Source organism: Salminus brasiliensis, chromosome 19 (genome assembly GCF_030463535.1).
Source record: "Salminus brasiliensis chromosome 19, fSalBra1.hap2, whole genome shotgun sequence".
Lineage (NCBI taxonomy): Eukaryota > Metazoa > Chordata > Actinopteri > Characiformes > Bryconidae > Salminus > Salminus brasiliensis.
In genome coordinates, this window is record NC_132896.1 from 29,402,554 (window position 1) to 29,422,664 (window position 20,111).

Sequence of the window (20,111 nt, forward strand, 5' to 3'; positions counted from 1 at the left end):
ATAATGTGGTAAAAAATGTGGTAGCTAACGTCCAGATCAGTGACTTCAGTTCACTGGACAAAAAATTTGTCACCTTTTTGACTGAAACGTACCTCCACAAGCACGAATAGCAGCTGAGATTAGATTTGGCCTGAACTGGACAGGTTTCTGGTCAGACACTCTTGCCTTAAAGAATCGTGCAGTTCGGCCAGATTTCATAGTAGCCTTCCCTGGCGTTTTACCTGGCCAGTCCAGATATGTGAATGCTCCTGGATGTTCCTTCACACTATGGTCTTTGGCACACCCAAATACAATCAGTCATGTTTGCCAATTATTAACATCTGCTTTGCAACCCATTTTCCATACATCCAATGAGACGCTCACCGTACTGTACTGTACTGTACTGTACCACCTCTTCTCCATCTATGAATCCCATCACACACCCTGCAGGTATATAAACACACAAGGTGGCAAGGTGACAAATGCTTGACCAGGGAGCTTATATATATATATATATACATAAATACCCAGTCTGTTTATACTAATGTAATATACTAAAGTCTATACACACACCGCCTAAACCAGGTATAAACGTATAGACTGTTTACGCTCTGATCTGTTCACAGTGTTCACCCCTGCAGCAGTATGCTAATAATGTAGTTTGTCAGTGTAACGTGGGCTGCACCAAACAATCAGTGTTACTCTCGCATTAATTTAATTAAGGCTTGTAATTTAGGTCTATAAGCGCAGCGTGTTATTTTCTCAATCATCTAGAATTTTCACACTCCGGCCGGTCATTCATTATATGCTCTCAAAAGAATGGGTCTAGTCTGAACCCTGCACCCACGGCGAGCGTTTATGAGCATTTTCCTCTTGTCATTCGCCCACGCACCCAAGCACTCACTCACAATTTCTCTCTCTCTCTCTCCCTCGCTCATTCTTGCTCTTTTTCCAAACAACAAGCACACACACCTACATGTGCACACATACAGTCTGGTGAATGTTCAGCATTCTGCTGGGATAAAGAGCTGTCCTGGGACTGTGCTGAGAAGTGAACTAGGCCACGGTTTAGAATAAGCAGTGGTTAAGCTGATAGTAATGAATGGTCCGATGGGGTTGACATTGTCTTACACTGCTGTCTCCTCTGTAATTACAGACAAACAAAGGCGACGCCCTGGCCAACCGCGTCCAGAACACTCTGGGCAACTATGACGAGATGAAGGAGCTCTTGACCAACCATTCCAACCAAAGCCACCTGGTGGGCATCCCTAAGAACTCGGTCCCACAAACCCCGGTGGAGAAGACAGACCAACCCAGCTTCTTCTCCGAAGCCCAGCGAGCCAGGGCCACAACCCAGCCAGGGAGTCACACCACCGCCATGCCCCCTCCGCCCACCACCACCACCCTGGCCGGCTCCAACGCCCTCCACGGGCACCAGGCCGGCAAAAAATCACGAACCTCCGACTGGTCCCGAGGGTCTCACGCTTCCCAGGCGGGTCAAGCAGCCAGTCGCGGAGCCAAGCACCAGGGTCACGAGCAAGAGCAGGGTGACTCCAGTCCCAGCACAGCGTCCACCTCCTCCCATTCCAGCAGGAGACACGGGCAAACGGCCAAAGTGCCAGCACCCGCCGAGCTGGTGCACGGCAAGTCCCCCGCCGATCAGGATATGGGCACCCATGGCTCGGGCTCGCCCGTGGCCTCCACCTCGCTGCTCCCTGGTGGCCTCTCCACTCCTACGTTTCCTCAGGGCCTGCATTGCAAGCCAAGCAGTGCCGTGCAGCAGAAGCCCACCGCTTATGTGCGGCCCATGGACGGCCAGGACCAGGTGCCCAATGACTCACCTGAGCTTAAGCCCCCTCTGGAGATGGGCGATGGTTACGGTGGAGCGCCCTTCGGAGGCCTGCTGGATGGCAAAGGCAACGCGACAGGGAGCAAGGGCAAACTTCCCAAGCTGACGCTGCCCCAGTCAGGGGAGGTAAGGGGTGATTTGCTTGCTTCTTTGTAGTGGTGCTCGATACTTCAGTAGCTGGTACATTCATTGTGATGAAGGTAATTATTAAGGCATATTGATTTTAATAGAATGCAATGTTAGAATTTCTTATAGAGTTTATTATAATAATATTAAACAATTTGTTTGTTCCAATTAGCTTTTTTGCCAATAAATAATTCCAAGGTCTTTTTTGAGAAAAAAAAAATGGGAGTGTTGTGCTGTTTCTCATGATTTTTCATGGTTTTAGCAAGAACGCCAGAAATGTTCAACCACTTGGTGTACAGCCATTTGGTATCGAAGCTTATCACCGTTGATGTAGCCTATGAATATATTGGCAGCTGGCTGTCATACTACACATGATATATGCAGTACTGGGCAAAGGTTTTAGGCACCTGTGAGAGTTAGAACTACAAAGCTCCTTGTCTGGCCAGTAAGTGTTGATTATTTCAGCAAAACACTAATATTAGAATAAATACTGATATTATTCATTTTTTTCCATCACTGTCTTCATTAAAACATCTCCAAGGTTCTCCTCATGAGAGTCTAGTCTTATTCAGTGTTCTCCTCCAACACCTGGTTTGGTACATCAGTGGTAAATCAGGTGAGCTGCTGATGGAATTGAACACATACAGATAGATTTCAACTACTTCTCAAAATGAGAGTACTGTATTTATATTTTTCTGCATCTGTTCTAATGGGATCTGGAGTTTCTACAGTAGAAACTCCATTAATTACTGAGATAAACGGTTTAAAGGAATGTGCTTAGGTGCCTAAAACATCTGCCCAGTACATCGTAGGCCATAGTACTTGTTTTAAATCAGAAAGCAAAAAGTCATATTTTGGTTCTTGGTGCTGACCACAGGGTCTTTACTATCGGTTGTCACTATTGGCCCAGAAATTCAATGCTGTTGCTTCCCTGCTGCTGTTTGAGGATTGCCTGCAGATGCTGCACCCCTTTTCTCACATTTGGATGACTTGATAGTTGGAAAGGAGGGAGAAAAAACTGGCAGATAGCTTTGGCTGCGTTGGTTTTCCCCTGGCTACGTCTGTTTTACTTTGAAACCTGGCAGAGTGAGGGGTTGACATAATGGAGTAGTTCATTAATAATCAGCTAAACAACCTTAGGCTTTCACAGTTTACCATTCAGTAAAGCAGGCCTGCCTGTCACCTTCCTATTGTTCCGAGTTCATGGGCTGACATTAAGTGATCAGTCTCTGAGCGAAACAGCTCTGAGCGGATGGAAATTCTGACGTCTCTGATCTATCTCACATTCATTATGTGATCAGGTTGCAGGCCACGGTTTAGATTGGCACTCTTTTGTAAAGAAAGAAAGCTTTTCGGGATTAGTCATAAAAAAAAAAAAGAAAAAAAAAGAATGCATGAAAGGGAGAAAGGAACCTCAGTGCCGAGAACAAATTAGACGAATGTTTATGGTGGTGCGTTTTTTCAGGGTCTATAAATGTTAGCAACAGCAGGCGTGTTTTCTTAAACTGCGCTGTGAATGACAGTCTTGAGGGGCATAGCTGACCCACTGTTTCCTTGTGAGTAGGTGTGTGCCTGGTAAACATGCTCTACTTAGATTGAACTTGTGATAAACATGATTGCATCTGCACGCCTGGATCCAGTAGTTAAACCGTTGGGTTGCAAATGCTCTAAAAAATGGATAGTCTCAACACAAAGAACCCAAAAGAAGAAGTTCTTCAGGGGTTCTTCAGTAAAGCCAATGGTCTCAACCCAAAAAACCCAAAGGAGTTCTTCAGGGGTTCTTCAGTAAAGCCAATGGTCTCAACCCAAAGTACCCAAAAGAAGGAGCTCTTCAGGGGTTCTTCAGTAAAACCTATGGTCTCAACACAAGGAACCCAATGAAGGAGTTCTTCAGGGGTTCTTCAGTAAAGCCAATGGTCTCAACCCAAAAAAACCCAAAGGAGTTCTTCAGGGGTTCTTCAGTAAAGCCAATGGTCTCAACCCAAAGAACCCAAAGAAGGAGTTCTTCAGGAGTTCTTCAGTAAAGCCAATGGTCTCAACCCAAAGAACCTAAAAGAGTTCCTCAGGGGTTCTTCAGTAAAGCCAATGGTCTCAACCCAAAGAACCTAAAAGAGTTCCTCAGGGGTTCTTCAGTAAAGCCAATGGTCTCAACCCAAAGAACCTAAAATAGTTCTTCAGGAGTTCTTCAGTAAAGCCAATGGTCTCAACCCAAAGAACCTAAAAGAGTTCTTCAGGGGTTCTTCAGTAAAACCTATGGTCTCAACCCAAAGAAATGGTTCTTTTTGTGGTTGAAGGGCACTTTGCTATGGTGGAAAAAACCTTTTAAACCTTTGTTAAATATGTTGTACCATAGGTTACACCAAAGGGGTTCCACTATTTTTACATTTTTTACATGTAAACTACTACCTCTTAGAACCCATTTTTCTTTTTTTAACATTTCCAATGATTTGGATACCTAACAGAGGGGAACCAGTAGGGCCGTCTAGGCCTTCAGGCAAGGCCTAATGCTTTCTGGGAATTCGAAAAAAAATGTCTATAAAAATTAATAAAAGTTAATTTTTTCATTCAATACAACCATGTTTGGATGTAAAATTAGCATATGATGATGTGGAAGGAGACTGTATGACTATATGACTGTAAGACAGCAGGATCTCTGAGAACTTTGGGCTGAAGAGCTAGAAGACCAGACCTCCCTCTGATAAGCGGAGCTAGGACTGAGAGATACGACTGAGTTGAAGGGAGGTGGCAGGGTGGTGGCGGGGTCAGAACCTTTATCAAGGACACAGAAGTCAGATGTGGTCTTAATAAAACGTTTGATTGCGAGGAGGGGTGGGCTTCAGGCATGTTCCTCCTCCCGAAATTCAGTTATTTTAACTTCACAACCCTCAAACCCTGAACGTGTTGTAGTTACGCCTTATTTTGTTCAGATGTTTTGGTTAAACATCATTAGAATGTTCTCCTCTGTGGTGGCTACGTGGTTTGAAACAGTCCTCCCTTTAGTTAGGCTTTCACAAGCTGGACTGAAGACCTTATGTGCAACATTAATCTCATTACTAACATAAAAAATAACATTAATAACGTAATAAAATACTAAGATTAAAAAGTCATTAAGGAGTGGCAGCAGAATTCAGAACCAAGCACGATTTGATTTTGGTTGGAACTGGAAGAAGCTTGTGAGAAAATCCAGTATGTCCCTCTAGGCTTTCTGGAAGTTCCAGATATGTCACTGACTGTGAATTTGAGTGTTAATCAAACCAGCGGGTTTCTGGCAGCTTGAAGCAGCAGGAGCACTAAAATCAGCCTAAAACAGCTACACACAAGGTTAAATATACAGCATTTGAATATGTGAGTATACAGGCTTTAAATAAAATAAATCATGTCCATATTTAACTAAGACCCACCCATACTGTTATTGTGGATTATTGGTGATAATTTGCTATTCGAATAACATAGGGGCGCTATCTGAAAGGGCGGACCTCTAATAGTTATAGTTCACCACTGCTTAAGTTCCACAAGTGTTAGTTCTTACTGTCACTTTACTATACTGTTTTAATATATTCACATAATTGCATAAGTGTATAGTGTATACGTGTTAGATATACACAGATTACCTGCATGATTTATTTATATTCTTGTTCTTGGCTGTGCTTTGGTGCGTTTAATGCAATTGAGGTATTTTGTTTTCTCTATGGCAAAAATATGTGAAGGATGCACTACAGTGCATTTTTACAGAATAAATAATATCATAAAATACTTTCTTTTTTTTACCTTCAGATACAAATGATGATGCATGATATTGGTTGAAGGGTTTATGCTTTTGACAGACTTTCTCTTTATGTTTTAACAAGAACAATAACATTATTAATTAATTATTAAATACTAATTATTAAAAGAAAATCTCACATTTTTCTTAATACTGTTAAGATTATAGACAGATAGATAGCACAGTACAATGAAATTACGTAGCAGTCCAGGTGGTGGTTGCTAATCTAAGTTTAGAGTGATATATATATACACTGTGTGCAGAATTATTAAGCAAATGAGTATTTTGATCACATCATCCTTTTTATACATGTTGTCCTACTCCAAGCTCTATAGGCTTGAAAGCCAACTACCAATCAAGTAAATCAGGTGATGTGTTTCTCTGTAATGAGAAGGGGTGTGGTCTAATGACATCAACACCCTATATAAGGTGTGCTTAATTATTAGGCAACTTCCTTTCCTTTGGCAAAATGGGTCAGAAGAGAGATTTGACGGGCTCTGAAAAGTCAGAAATTGTGAGATGTCTTGCAGAGGGATGAGGCAGTCTTGAAATTGGCAAACTTTTGAAGCGTGATCACCGAACAATCAAGCGTTTCATGGCAAATAGCCAACAGGGTCGCAAGGAACGTGTTGAAAAAAAAGGCGCTAAATTACTGCCCATGAATTGAGGAAAATCAAGCTTGAAGCTGCCAAGATGCCATTTGCCACCAGTTTTGTCAAATTTCAGAGCTGCAACGTTACTGGAGTATCAAAAAGCACAAGGTGTGCGATACTCAGGGACATGGCCAAGGTAAGGAAGGCTGAAAAACGACCACCTTTGAACAAGAAACATAAGATAAAACGTCCAGACTGGGCAAAGAAATATCTTAAGACTGATTTTTCTAAGGTTTTATGGACTGATGAAATGCGAGTGACTCTTGATGGGCCAGATGGATGGACCCGAGGCTGGATCAGTAAAGGGCAGAGAGCTCCACTCCGACTCAGACGCCAGCAAGGTGGAGGTGGGGTACTGGTATGGGCTGGTATCATCAAAGATGAACTTGTGGGACCTTTTCGGGTTGAGGATGGAGTGAAGCTCAACTCCCAGACCTACTGCCAGTTTCTGGAAGACACCTTCTTCAAGCAGTGGTACAGAAAGAAGTCGGTATCGTTCAAGAAAACCATGATTTTCATGCAGGACAATGCTCCAACACATGCCTCCAAATACTCCACAGCGTGGCTGGCCAGTAAGGGTCTAAAAGAAGATATAATGATGACATGGCCCCCTTGTTCACCTGATCTGAACCCCACAGAGAACCTGTGGTCTCTCATGAAATGTGAGATCTACAGGGGGGGGAAACAGTACACCTCTCTGAACAGTGTCTGGGAGGCTGTGGTGTCTGCTGCACGCAATGTTGATTGTAAACAGATCAAGCAACTGACAGAATCTATGGATGGAAGGCTTTTGAGTGTCATGGTAAAGAAAGGTGGCTATATTGGTCACTGATTTGTTTGTGGTTTTGTTTTTGAATGTCAGAAATGTTAATTTCTAAATTTTGTGTTGTTATATTGGTTTACCTGGTGAAAATAAACAAGTGAGATGAGTATATATTTGTTTTTTATTAAGTTGCCTAATAATTCTGCACAGTAATAGTTACCTGCACAAACAGATACCCTCCTAAGATAGCCAAATCTAAAAAAGACCCACTCCAACTTCCAAAAATATTAAGCTTTGATATTTATGAGTCCTTTTGGGTTGATTTAGAACATAGTTGTTGCTCAATAATAAAAAGAATCCTCTCAAATACAACTTGCCTAATAATTCTGCACACACTGTATATGTATATATATATATATATATATATATATATATATATATATATATATATATATATATATATGCATGTGTATATGTATATATATATATATATATATATATACATATTTATAAGGTATATAGATATAAACAAGGTATATAAATGTGTGTGTATATATATATATATATATATATATATATATATATATATATATATATGTATATATATGTATATATATATATATAATATAATATAAAACAAGGTATATAGATATAAACAGCTGAGTTAAATATGATTCTGGGGTATTGGACTCAATTGCACATTTCCCGAATTAAATAGTTGTATCTAGAGATGACATTTATATTAATGGATATTGATATCAAATAATATCTGAAAAAATAATGGTTGGATTTTAATGGAAATAAAAGTTATGAATATAATCCAGCCCTGTTACAAATCTTTCCTGAATCAGCTCACACTCTTAGCTGTGTTACTGCCCATGGGCCAGTAAAGGTATTTGAGTGGTTTGAACATGATGTTCTGCTTTTAGATGCTGATCTTCTGTGATTTTTCAAGCATTGTGTTGTCATTGCCATTGGCTGATACTGCTCAGTTCATATCTGTCTCAGAAAAATACGAAGAAGTAGCATCACACCATCTCTCAACTACTTACTATAGCCCACTGTACGCCTTATTTGCTGAGATTTTGCCTCCTATTTGCAAGAGATGCAGTTAGAAGCCTGCAAATCTGCTTCTTTATCCTACTGATTGCTGTTTCTTGCATTCAGAGGTTTGTTTAGGGATTTTAGGAGGCATTCTCTGTATCACTGCTTCCAATTTGCTGTTGTGGAAATGCTGACTGTGGCTTTGAGCCTGTACATTCTCACAGTAACACAGGAACTCTTTTACATGCAACTGTCATCTCTAATCTCACAAAGCACCATTCCCCTCAACATACAGTAACTCCAGCCCTTTCCACGTCCCAGAGACGTAAACACGTCTAGGTCTTTTGTTTTTTCTTTTTTTTTCCTCCCACAGTGGAGAAGGCCCCACCATACGTTCTGCATTAACCCTGGTTGCTGCAGGGAGCTTTATCGCTGGCTCATCTGCGCAACTGGCTGTTCAGAGAGCGGAGTCGTGCTGACCTGGGCTCGGGGCGCGATACCTGAGCTGCACAGCAAGCTTTTTACAAGCTGTGCCGTGTAGCCCTCCCAAACCCCCACCCCGGTCCTCCACGGCGCTGCCAATAGAAACATCTGATCCGGTGGCGCCCTGCCGAGAAAAACGAGCTCATTTGATAGCCCCGGATGGTCCTTAAGGATGGAGGAAGGCAGGATGAAAGTGTCGGACAGCAGGAGGGAGGAGGTGAAAGATAACAGGCTTGGGGTGTGTAATAGAGTTGTAATTATCACATCGCCAAGCTCATAAAAGCCACGACGGGCCCACGAACACTTCCACTTTGGACTGTATCTTTTTACGCGTCTGCAGAGAATTTCCCTCGACTTCAGAAACATTAGGGAGACAAATAAATCCCACCCTGCTAAGGTTATCCTTTCTGAGTTGTTTACTGACATGGTTCTCAAAGTGGGATCCGGACCCATACGTCCAAGCCAGGGGGAACCACTGGGGAGCCTTAGCTTTTGTGAGTTCAGTCAGTTGTAGCATTCTTGATGGACTGGAATCTGGTCAATCAACTATTTGTTTATTTCAATAACTGAATTATTGAAACTCTAGATATTTCTGCATATGGATTTTTGGACCATGTAGTTGGTGAGCCTCTGTTTGTGTGTAAGCATTGTTTGTCTTACTGAACATATTGCCTGTGTGCACCAGTCACGTCTACTGAAGAGCAAGCAGACGCAATACAACAACAACAAAAGCTTGATTTTTCAGAGATGGTGGAAAATAAACAAGCTTTTATTTACAGTACTCTCAAAAAATAGAGGTGCTACAAAGGGTTATTTGATAAATGCCATAGAAGAACCACTTTTGATTTCATAAAGAACCGTACTTGTAACATTACATGAAGGCTTTAAAAGGTCGTTCACACTCACGCATCTTTAAAAAAAAATGCTTGTCCAACAGAGACTCCTCTACGATATCGCCCAAAGAACCTTTTGTAGAACTTTTAGAACAATCTTTAAGGTGATTTAGCTTATATTCAATATTATGCTATTTTGTGAGATATTCAAGGTTAATAATGTCAATGAACCCATGTTTCCAGGGTGCTGCAGCTCCCAAACTACTACAATGAGGTTCCCACAGATTCATCAAAGGCTTAAAAAGTTATAAAATGAATCTATTAGAGTTATTCAAATCGAACATTATGTCCAGAGACCAAGTTGAAAAGAGTTAGTGGATATTTACATTTACATTACATTTATGGCATTTAGCTGACGCTCTTATCCAGAGCGACTTACAAGGTAACTCGTATTACAGAGGTGGGTCAATGTGTTAGTGTTAGGAGTCTTGCCCAAGGACTCTTATTGGTTAGCGCAGCATAGTCACCCAGACTGGGAATCTTCCACATGGTGTGGCAGCTCAGTGTCAGGTTGTGGTGTTATCTGTTGCGCCACACCAATCACATATATTAAACTCATTATATATTAAACCATAATATATTAAACTCATTCAGAACTGATTTAGAGTCCACATATATCCAACCAACAGTGGTTGTAAGTGTGAAGAACTTGGTAAAGAAACTTTACATCAAGTGAAAGTTCCCAAAATCTTCACAAATCTATAGAAAAATTCTGCAACACATAATATAATATATTATAACCATATAATAACTATATATACTATATTTCAATAAATAAAAAACACATGAATGTGTGCCGTGGTGTGTGTACATTGCTGTGCAGTGACAGTTATTCAGTATTTTAAGGTCTTAAATGTATTTGGATTGAACTGAATTGTATGTTTAACTGGGAGCAGCTCTAGAAATAGATTTACTTTTTCCACACCTGAAATAACTTGTTTTGACTGGACTGTTTAGTTCTGGTTGTCTTAAAATCACACCAGAGTATTGTAAATGCAGCCAGACTGAAAATACGTTTACGGACAGGAAGCTGGCTATATTCTTTATTCTTATGGGTTTGAGACTGTTCTTGTGAAACAGTATGGAGTTCTGGAAATGATATACTGTGTGTTTACCTGTCAGGTCTGGATGTGCATTAAATAGAGTAAAAAAGCTAAATGCAAGCTGCCTGGATGCAAAGGCCCAGCTACTGTATGTTCTTAAAGCTCCTCTTTAAAACTGATTTCCACCTTAAATACAAGGTTCCATTTAAATGTTTACACCTTAAATATAAGCTTTCAAATAAACTAGTTTATTACCTTAAGTTAAAGCTTCCCTTAAACCAATTTTCATCTTAAATCTTTCAAATGAACCAATGATCCATTTAAACCAGTTTACATCTTAACTGATAGTTTCCATTTAAACCAGTTTACATCTTAACTGATAGTTTCCATTTAAACCAGTTTACACCTTAACTGATAGACTCCATTTAAACCAGTTTACATCTTAACTGATAGTTTCCATTTAAACCAGTTTACACCTTAACTGATAGACTCCATTTAAACCAGTTTACATCTTAACTGATAGTTTCCATTTAAACCAGTTTACACCTTAACTGATAGACTCCATTTAAACCAGTTTACACCTTAACTGATAGACTCCATTTAAACCAGTTAAATCTTAACTTGTAGTCTCCATTTAAACCAGTTTACATCTTAACTGATAGTTTCCATTTAAACCAGTTAAATCTTAACTTGTCTCCATTTATACCAGTTTACATCTTAACCGATAGTTTCAATTTAAACCAGTTAAATCTTAACTTGTCTCCATTTAAACCAGTTTACATCTTAACCGATAGTTTCCATTTAAACCAGTTAAATCTTAACTTGTCTCTATTTAAACCAGTTAAATCTTAACTTGTCTCCATTTAAACCAGTTTACATCTTAACTGATAGTTTCCATTTAAACCAGTTAAATCTTAACTTGTAGTCTCCATTTAAACCAGTTTACATCTTAACTGATAGTTTCCATTTAAACCAGTTTACACCTTACCTAAACTCTGTGTCTGTTTTTGAGTGGGAGAGTGACTAGTTGACTGGTTGACTTTCAGTCACCAGTCCAGACTTCTCGCTGACTGGGAGAGCATCAGGAGCAGCTCCCTGCCCTGCATTCGTACAGATCTGCTGCACGGCAGGAAGTATTTCCTCCTGCTCTTAAGTTTCACACCTAAAGGCCTGTGCTGTGAGTAAACCAAATAAGGAGATAAGCTGAGGTAAACAAACGCAGCATATGATTGAACAGGTTGACTCGCCGCCATCCAGCCATGGAGAAGCAGCCAGCTGTTCGCTCTCTTTGTTCCGACGCAGAGTTGAAGGCTATCGGGCTCGAAAACTGCTCTAAAATCCCATCCTGGAGCATATGGCACGCTCGTGCCGTACAGTTAAGCATGTGGCGGGAATGGAAAGCTGGGGAATTTTAATTGCTCTTAGAGCGGCCTCGGAGTGGTCAGCTCACAGGAAAATGGAGATGGATGTTGTTGTTGGAGAGAAAGGGGCGGGCGGAGAAAGAGGGAGAGGACCCCCCGCAGGGTGAGCCACAGCTGGGCCTGCATCTCTCCCTCTCTCCCTCTCTCTCTCTCTCTCTCTCTCTCTCTCACTACCCCCTTACCCCTCCCTCTGATGGATGAGTCACTGCATCAGTGAACAGGCAAAGTGAGTGAGAGGCAGAGAGAGAGAGAGAGAGAGAGAGTGTTTGTGAGCGAGTGAGAGAGTACATACTTTTGAGAGAGAGAGAGTGAGAGAGAGAGAGAGAGAGAGAGAGAGAGAGAGAGAAGGAATGCATATACCTTTTAGTATTAGTGTGTCAGACGCAATTGGGACGCAGCCACAGTTTGAAGGGGAGGGAATAGAGGGAACGGCACTGTGGAAGTGTCCCAATTGCAGACTAATACTAACTAGTGTTCGAGTATGTAGTGTAGATAGCAGAGTCAATGCTGAGTGTACTCAAATACCCACAGTGCATACGGCCGGTTTATACGCGTGGTAACGATGGACACTGTTATCCCACAATGCACTGCAAAATGGAAAGGGAGGAGCTACTCACGTCTGGAATAATTATTAGAAACATGGTGGATAACTAGAATACTTAAACACTGTTAAACAACTACTCTAGCCGAGGTTAGCTATTTATTGACTAACTGAGTTTAGCTATTGATTAACTAGCCGAGTATACGTATTTATTAACTAGCCGAGCATACGTATTTAATAACTAGCTGAGTTTAGCTATTGACTAACTAGCCGAGTATACGTATTTATTACCTAGCCGAGTATACGTATTTATTAACTAGCTGAAGGTAGCTATTGATTAACTAGCCGAGTATACGTATTTATTACCTAGCCGAGTATACGTATTTATTAACTAGCTGAGTTTAGCTATTGATTAACTAGCCGAGTATACGTATTTATTAACTAGCTGAAGGTAGCTATTGATTAACTAGCCGAGTATACGTATTTATTAACTAGCCGAGTATACGTATTTATTAACTAGCCGAGTATACGTATTTATTAACTAGCTGAAGGTAGCTATTGATTAACTAGCCGAGTATACGTATTTATTAACTAGCCGAGTATACGTATTTATTAACTAGCTGAAGGTAGCTATTGATTAACTAGCCGAGTATACGTATTTATTACCTAGCCGAGTATACGTATTTATTAACTAGCTGAAGGTAGCTATTGATTAACTAGCCGAGTATACGTATTTATTACCTAGCCGAGTATACGTATTTATTAACTAGCTGAGTTTAGCTATTGATTAACTAGCCGAGTATACGTATTTATTAACTAGCTGAAGGTAGCTATTGATTAACTAGCCGAGTATACGTATTTATTAACTAGCTGAATTTAGCTATTGATTAACTAGCCGAGTATACGTATTTATTAACTAGCCGAGTATACGTATTTATTAACTAGCTGAGTTTAGCTATTGACTAACTAGCCGAGTATACGTATTTATTAACTAGCTGAAGGTAGCTATTGATTAACTAGCCGAGTATACGTATTTATTAACTAGCTGAGTTTAGCTATTGATTAACTAGCCGAGTATACGTATTTATTAACTAGCTGAGTTTAGCTATTGATTAACTAGCCGAGTATACGTATTTATTAACTAGCCGAGTACACGTATTTATTAACTAGCTGAGTTTAGCTATTGACTAACTAGCTGAGTATACGTATTTATTAACTAGCCGAGTATATGTATTTATTAACTAGCTGAGTTTAGCTATTGACTAACTAGCCGAGTATACGTATTTATTAACTAGCTGAGTTTAGCTATTGATTAACTAGCCGAGTATACGTATTTATTAACTAGCTGAGTTTAGCTATTGATTAACTAGCCGAGTATACGTATTTATTAACTAGCTGAGTTTAGCTATTGACTAACTAGCCGAGTATATGTATTTATTAACTAGCCGAGTATACGTATTTATTAACTAGCTGAGTTTAGCTATTGACTAACTAGCCGAGTATACGTATTTATTAACTAGCCGAGTATACGTATTTATTAACTAGCCGAGTATACGTATTTATTAACTAGCTGAAGGTAGCTATTGATTAACTAGCCGAGTATACGTATTTATTAACTAGCCGAGTTTAGCTATTGATTAACTAGCCGAGTATACGTATTTATTAACTAGCTGAAGGTAGCTATTGATTAACTAGCCGAGTATACGTATTTATTAACTAGCCGAGTATACGTATTTATTAACTAGCTGAAGGTAGCTATTGATTAACTAGCCGAGTATACGTATTTATTAACTAGCCGAGTATACGTATTTATTAACTAGCTGAGTTTAGCTATTGACTAACTAGCCGAGTATACGTATTTATTAACTAGCTGAAGGTAGCTATTGATTAACTAGCCGAGTATACGTATTTATTAACTAGCTGAAGGTAGCTATTGATTAACTAGCCGAGTATACGTATTTATTAACTAGCTGAAGGTACGGTAAATTACTGCATTGAAATATTTCAGTACGCTACACTAAAACTGTGTAGTCTTAAACAGCTTGAAAGAAAGAAGAGAGTGTGTGAGTGTGTGTGTGTGTGTGTGTGTGTGTGTGTGTGTGTGTGTCTGTCCAAAATTGACTGAGAGAAAAGCAGATATGGAGAGTAAGTGAGAGAGAGAGAGAGAGAGAGAGAGAGAGAGAGAGTGAGAGAGAGAGAGAGAGAGAGAGAGTGAGAGAGAGAGAGCGAGAGAGAGAGAGAGAGAGAGAGCTCTCAGGAGAAGAGAAAACATCTTCAAGGACGCTGATTAGATTTTTCTCCCCCACCTTGCTGAGCTTTGGTTTGTTAAAGAGAGTGGTCTCAGTTGAGGCGTCTCTCGGGGGAGCTGCCAGCGTTCTGTTGTGCCGGCCACTTATTATTCCCGCTCTCTTCAGCCACATTCGCCCAGCTTCTCCGCAGCTAAGGTGCAGAACTGCTGAGGTTTCTTCTGATTGGCTGTCCTCAGAGGCTTTGTTCTCCATCCTGTGCTAAATGCTCACCTGGGCAGACGGCGTTTCTTTGCTCTTTAACTGTGCTTTTTTGATTCAACATTAAAATGGAAATGTCTGGAAAGCGTGGCGTCGTGCTTGTGTTGTTTTTAGGAGTTAGGAGTTATTGCTGTAAAGACCCTACATTTACATTTAGTTTACATTCGGAAATGAGTCTGTTTCAAACTGTGACCAAAACAAAGCAGAAATGTTAGGCATGTTAGGGATGATATTTGGCAAATATTTGTCTAAAATAATATGTTATATACCTATTATATATATATATTATATTATATATATATATATATTATATATATTCTGTCGGTTTTTAGTTTTCTCCATGGTTTGAATCCTGTAGCTGCTCTGTACACTGTATCAACAATTCTGAGTGAATGGACCAATAGAAATGCTCTAAATGACTTGACTTATTGGAGCATTTCTATTGGTCCATTCATCATACACTTTTGACACCATATAAAGAACTACTGGTTTAATTAAAAAAAATGAGAAACGGCAAAAATGGAGTAAGAGTATACTTTACATTCTGTAAAGTGGTAAAGTACTGTAAAGAACTGTAAAGTGTGGCGCAACAGATAACACCACTACCTGCCAGTGAGCTTACACACCATGTGGGAAGCTGGGGTTCGATTCTCGTTCTGGTTGACTATGTTGTGCTACACTAGTAGGAGTCCTTGGGCAAGATTCCTAACACTACATGGGCTCATCTCTGTAATACAGCTAACTTTGTAAGTCATGCTGGATAAGAGCATCAGCTAAATACCCTATAAATGGATTTTATTAATTTTACAGCATTTGTAAACAATAAATAACAAAAACAATAAATATTTGTTTTTTCAAAGCGAATCCAGATGAATTTCTGTATGTTTTTGTGTCAGTATCAGCAGAAATTTACATGATAGAGTATAGTATATTGACCCCAACTCACTCACTCAATTCCCATATATAGTGCACCCCTATGAAACATAAAGAGTGTTTATTTATGCAAATTAAGACCAATGACTTTACATTAAATTCAGATCATTAATAAATCACTAATTTATCATCGGATTCAAGAATTCAAGGAAATTCTTCTTCTGTTCTTTTTTATTTGTTGTTTGTTTTCATGAGCTAAGCAGGAGAAGTGCTTTTCTAATCGCTGGCAAAAACTGTGCCTAAAGAGTGCTGTTATCTTATCTTCAAACCGCAACACATCTGCTAAAGAAGAGGCTTCTGAAAGTCGCAGGCTTTAGGCTGGATCAGGCTGGATGGGAGAACCTTGTGGTTTTTGATAGGCGTGAAATGTGGCCGGGGTCCCCCGACACTGCCCTGCTGCAAAATATTTTGACAGGTTGAGAGCTCTGTGCAGTGATAAGACTGCGCTAAATGGCTCTGGAAGCATTCCGTTATCGCCTGCCGTATTGATTAGTGGCTAGTGTTTTGGTACTTACTGTGAAGACACTGCACAGGCGTGTGTGTTTCTCTCTCTCTCTCTCTCTCTCTTTCTCTTTTTTTTTTGTCAGGGTGTATGAAGCATCGACAGGCAGATAAGAGTATTGATCCTTCCAAAAACAGTTATTGCACCCGGTATTACCCAGGCTTTATGTGCCTAATAGCTTTATCACTGACTCCTCAAAGCGGAGATTTGACAAGACAATAACACAGACAGAGACAACATAACAGGGGGGCTGAAGTGATGTAGGTTTTCACCGCAGATTGGCAAATCTGGCAGCTTCTGGCCTGGGGACATTTCAAAAAGTCGGTCGTGATGATTGGAGCGTACTGAGCGTGTGGTAATGTGTTGTGATTTGTCTTAATTTCAAGGATACAACAATTAGTCAAAATCATTCATCAGCATAAACTTCCCCTTTAATGTTGTGTAATGTTCATGTAATGAACACAGTCAATCTGATATGGCTTCTGTAGTATTGCGCTGTACCACAGAAAAGGAAAAGCACTCGAATGCCGTGATACCGGTCAGTTCACACAGTTAAACCTTCTAAACTGCGACCGGACCCTTTAAATTTTTCTAAAATATGTAGCTATAAAGTTATTAAGGCACAAAAAAAGCCTAAGCTTCCATAAAGAACCATCTTTGTAAAAGAGATGGGAGTGTGAAAACCCTCTATTGGTAAAGAACTTCTTTAAACCTCTAAAATAGTGTCGGGCGGTATGACAGTACCAGTACATACCGTTAAAAAATTGTCCTACGGTCCATCTTTCTTACATACTGACCATGCAAGCTGAATTCTTAGCACAGAAATGCTGCAAACAGGAGTAGGGATTTCCTGACCACGCTGCCATGTTAGGGTAGAACATCAGGTAGAAGTTTTTATAAACCTTTAAAAGCCGTGTTTTAATGACTATAATATTTAATCTGTACTTCAGTTGTTAAATATGTGTATTTATAGTAAACAAGCCATTGTTAACCTTCACAGTTAGATGTTGATCTGATGCAGTTTTGCAGCTGTTTCAAACCAACTGATTCCTTCATGTATTGTGTCATTCTGTGAGGCCAAGCAAACCCTCTAGTCCTTAAAGCTTTTATGATTTACATAATGAAATGTATATATTTTTATATTCTATACACTCTATATACAAAACATAATCTGCAAAGCTATAGAAAGTCCAAGTCATTAAACACAAACATGTCATAATACCACAAAAGAACATAAAAAGGTTCACACATGAGAACCTAAAATGGTTCTTCTATGGCACTACTACTAGCCATTTTTAGCATGGTTGTGTCTAAGAGTGTAGAACAAATAAAATCAGAAAAAAAGCCTTTAGATAGAACGGTTAAGCTGAAGTATATATTATTTATTATTTAGTTGTCAGGCATCTATGCCATTTTGCCTCAGAGATCTCCAAACTGCAAGACTAACAGAGCAAAAGTACTCACAATAAAATCACATTCAGTTATTGGACAATAAGCAAAATAGTCGATATTTGCACCAACAGTGTTGTATACTATCTAAGCACAAGAAATGCTTTATGAATCTTCTCAAATATTAGCATTAGGCCTAGAAAGGTTCATATATTTGCAGCTGATTTCAGTTCATTCGCGCTATCACCAACATACTCTGTTACCATAATGCTGCCGTATATTGAATTGATTTTAAACAGCAGTAACAGAGATGCTGAAATTGTGGTTAATTATGAAAGAATGTAATATTATTATTGTTATTTGTAAGAGTTGTTATTATTTATATTTTAGTCACTCAAGCCTTTTGAGAGAAAACCATATTTATGAAACTCTCCACTGGTGTATCCCTAGCCACTTAATCCCTCACAGAATACTCAGCACTGCACTGTGTTCACATGTAAGGCCTGATTGTTTTATGACCTCATTGGTCAGCGCCTTTGAATCACATCATAGTGGCTGCTCAGGAGCAATGATGTAACAGCGATGGCTTTCTGCCATTCACACACAAACACACACACACACACACACACTCTCATCAGGCTCGGGCCCGCTGTCTGATTGCTCTTTGTGATCAGATATAATGGTGTAGCCAGCATCAGCTGCATGCCAACGCTCTCCACCCGTGGCTCCCTCATCCTTGCTGCGGCTAGATCAGATCAGACCGATAGTGCCAAGGGAGAAAGATCACAGCGGAAACCACGGCGACCAAGGATTTGCTCCTTTTTGCTAGCATTTCCTGCCAAACCCCAGCTGACCCGGCTAATGAGGGTTAATGCTACTTGAAGCTCCAGACGTGGCTTTAATGCAGATCATCGCATGGAAAACAGCACGGTTCAATTAAACCCATCCGCCGTCACCCTGACCATTTATCACTAGAAACCGTTCCTATTTGTAAGGTGTGAAACTCCCAAGAATAAATTAGCGCCTAATATAGAATTAAACATGCACTTAATGGCATGACTTTTAAAGACGCTGTGCTTATGGTAACTTTATTGGCCAGATTTCCACAGATAAATTAGACCTAACCTTGGACTAAATTGATGCACCGATGCTAAATTCCAATCCAGTTCTTTTCAGTCTATGATTGGATGTAATAGAGGTCTGGGAACCTGATCTTCTATGTAATTTATGCTATTTTTCAAAATGAGGCTTTTCTTTGAAATAAAGCCAGTTTGTTTGTAAATGAATTCATTTAATGGATCAGATATGCTTATCCTTTGTAATTTCAAATAATCAGTAGGAAGTGTGAATCTATAAAATGCATGTTTTTGGAAAATGATCTAAAATAATGAAAAATTAGTTCCTAGACTCATGATTTTTGATGTGTAACATCAAAAATTAGGTGAAATTCATTAAATTAATTTCCAGAACACCTCGTATTTAAAACATTACGGTCATAATGAAGATAAGTAAGCATAAAAAAAAAAAAAAAAAGGCCCGTTGGGTATGAAAAATAATTTCCAACACTCTGCTGAGTGTCGAACTTGCTGTTAGAGATGCAAAGGGGGACCAACTCCATATTAATGCCTATGGATTTAGAGCAGGATGTCATAAAAGCTCAAGTCAAGTCAAGGTGTAATATGTAGGTTGCTTTGTGGATGCCCGCTGCATCCGCAAAGCAACCAGCATTGTGGATGACGCCACCCACCCTTCAGACAGACTGTTCTCCCTCCTGCCATCAGGAAGAAGGTACCGCAGCATCCGGTCCAACACGACCAGACTCTGCAATAGCTTCTTACCCCAAGCCATCAGACTTCTCAACTCCAGAGACTGAACTGATGTCTTTTCTGTTACATGCACACTCTCTCTCTCTCTCTCTCTCTCTCTCTCTCTCTCTCTCCAACCATTTACCCCAGATAAAATGGGAAGCATTTTTGCACAAAGCATTTGCACTAATAACCTTACTACCTCACTGGACTCAATATTTATTACACACTGCATAATTTGCACACTACCCCTAATTATTTATTATTCTCTGTCTGTACTGTGTTGTGTTGCACTTGTGTTTTGTATGCACTGTCTCACTGGAGGTGTAATATGTAGGCGTCCCAATACTTTTGTCCATACAGTGCACATTTTTTTTCACATTTTAAAGAAAAAAAGTCTCCACTGTGTTGTTCCAG

The 20,111-nt window shown here is 39.8% G+C and overlaps 1 protein-coding gene across 4 annotated transcripts in view; it reads left to right on the forward strand.

Moving 5' to 3' along the window:
• Positions 1-20,111, forward strand: part of aff2 (AF4/FMR2 family, member 2) — a 287,482-nt gene that overhangs the window by 83,169 nt on the left and 184,202 nt on the right. For all 4 annotated transcript variants that reach the window (XM_072663099.1, XM_072663100.1, XM_072663101.1 and 1 more), the window contains exon 3: positions 1,136-1,954. In XM_072663099.1, the coding sequence (XP_072519200.1) occupies positions 1,136-1,954 (819 nt within the window). The remainder of the gene's footprint in view (positions 1-1,135; positions 1,955-20,111) is intronic.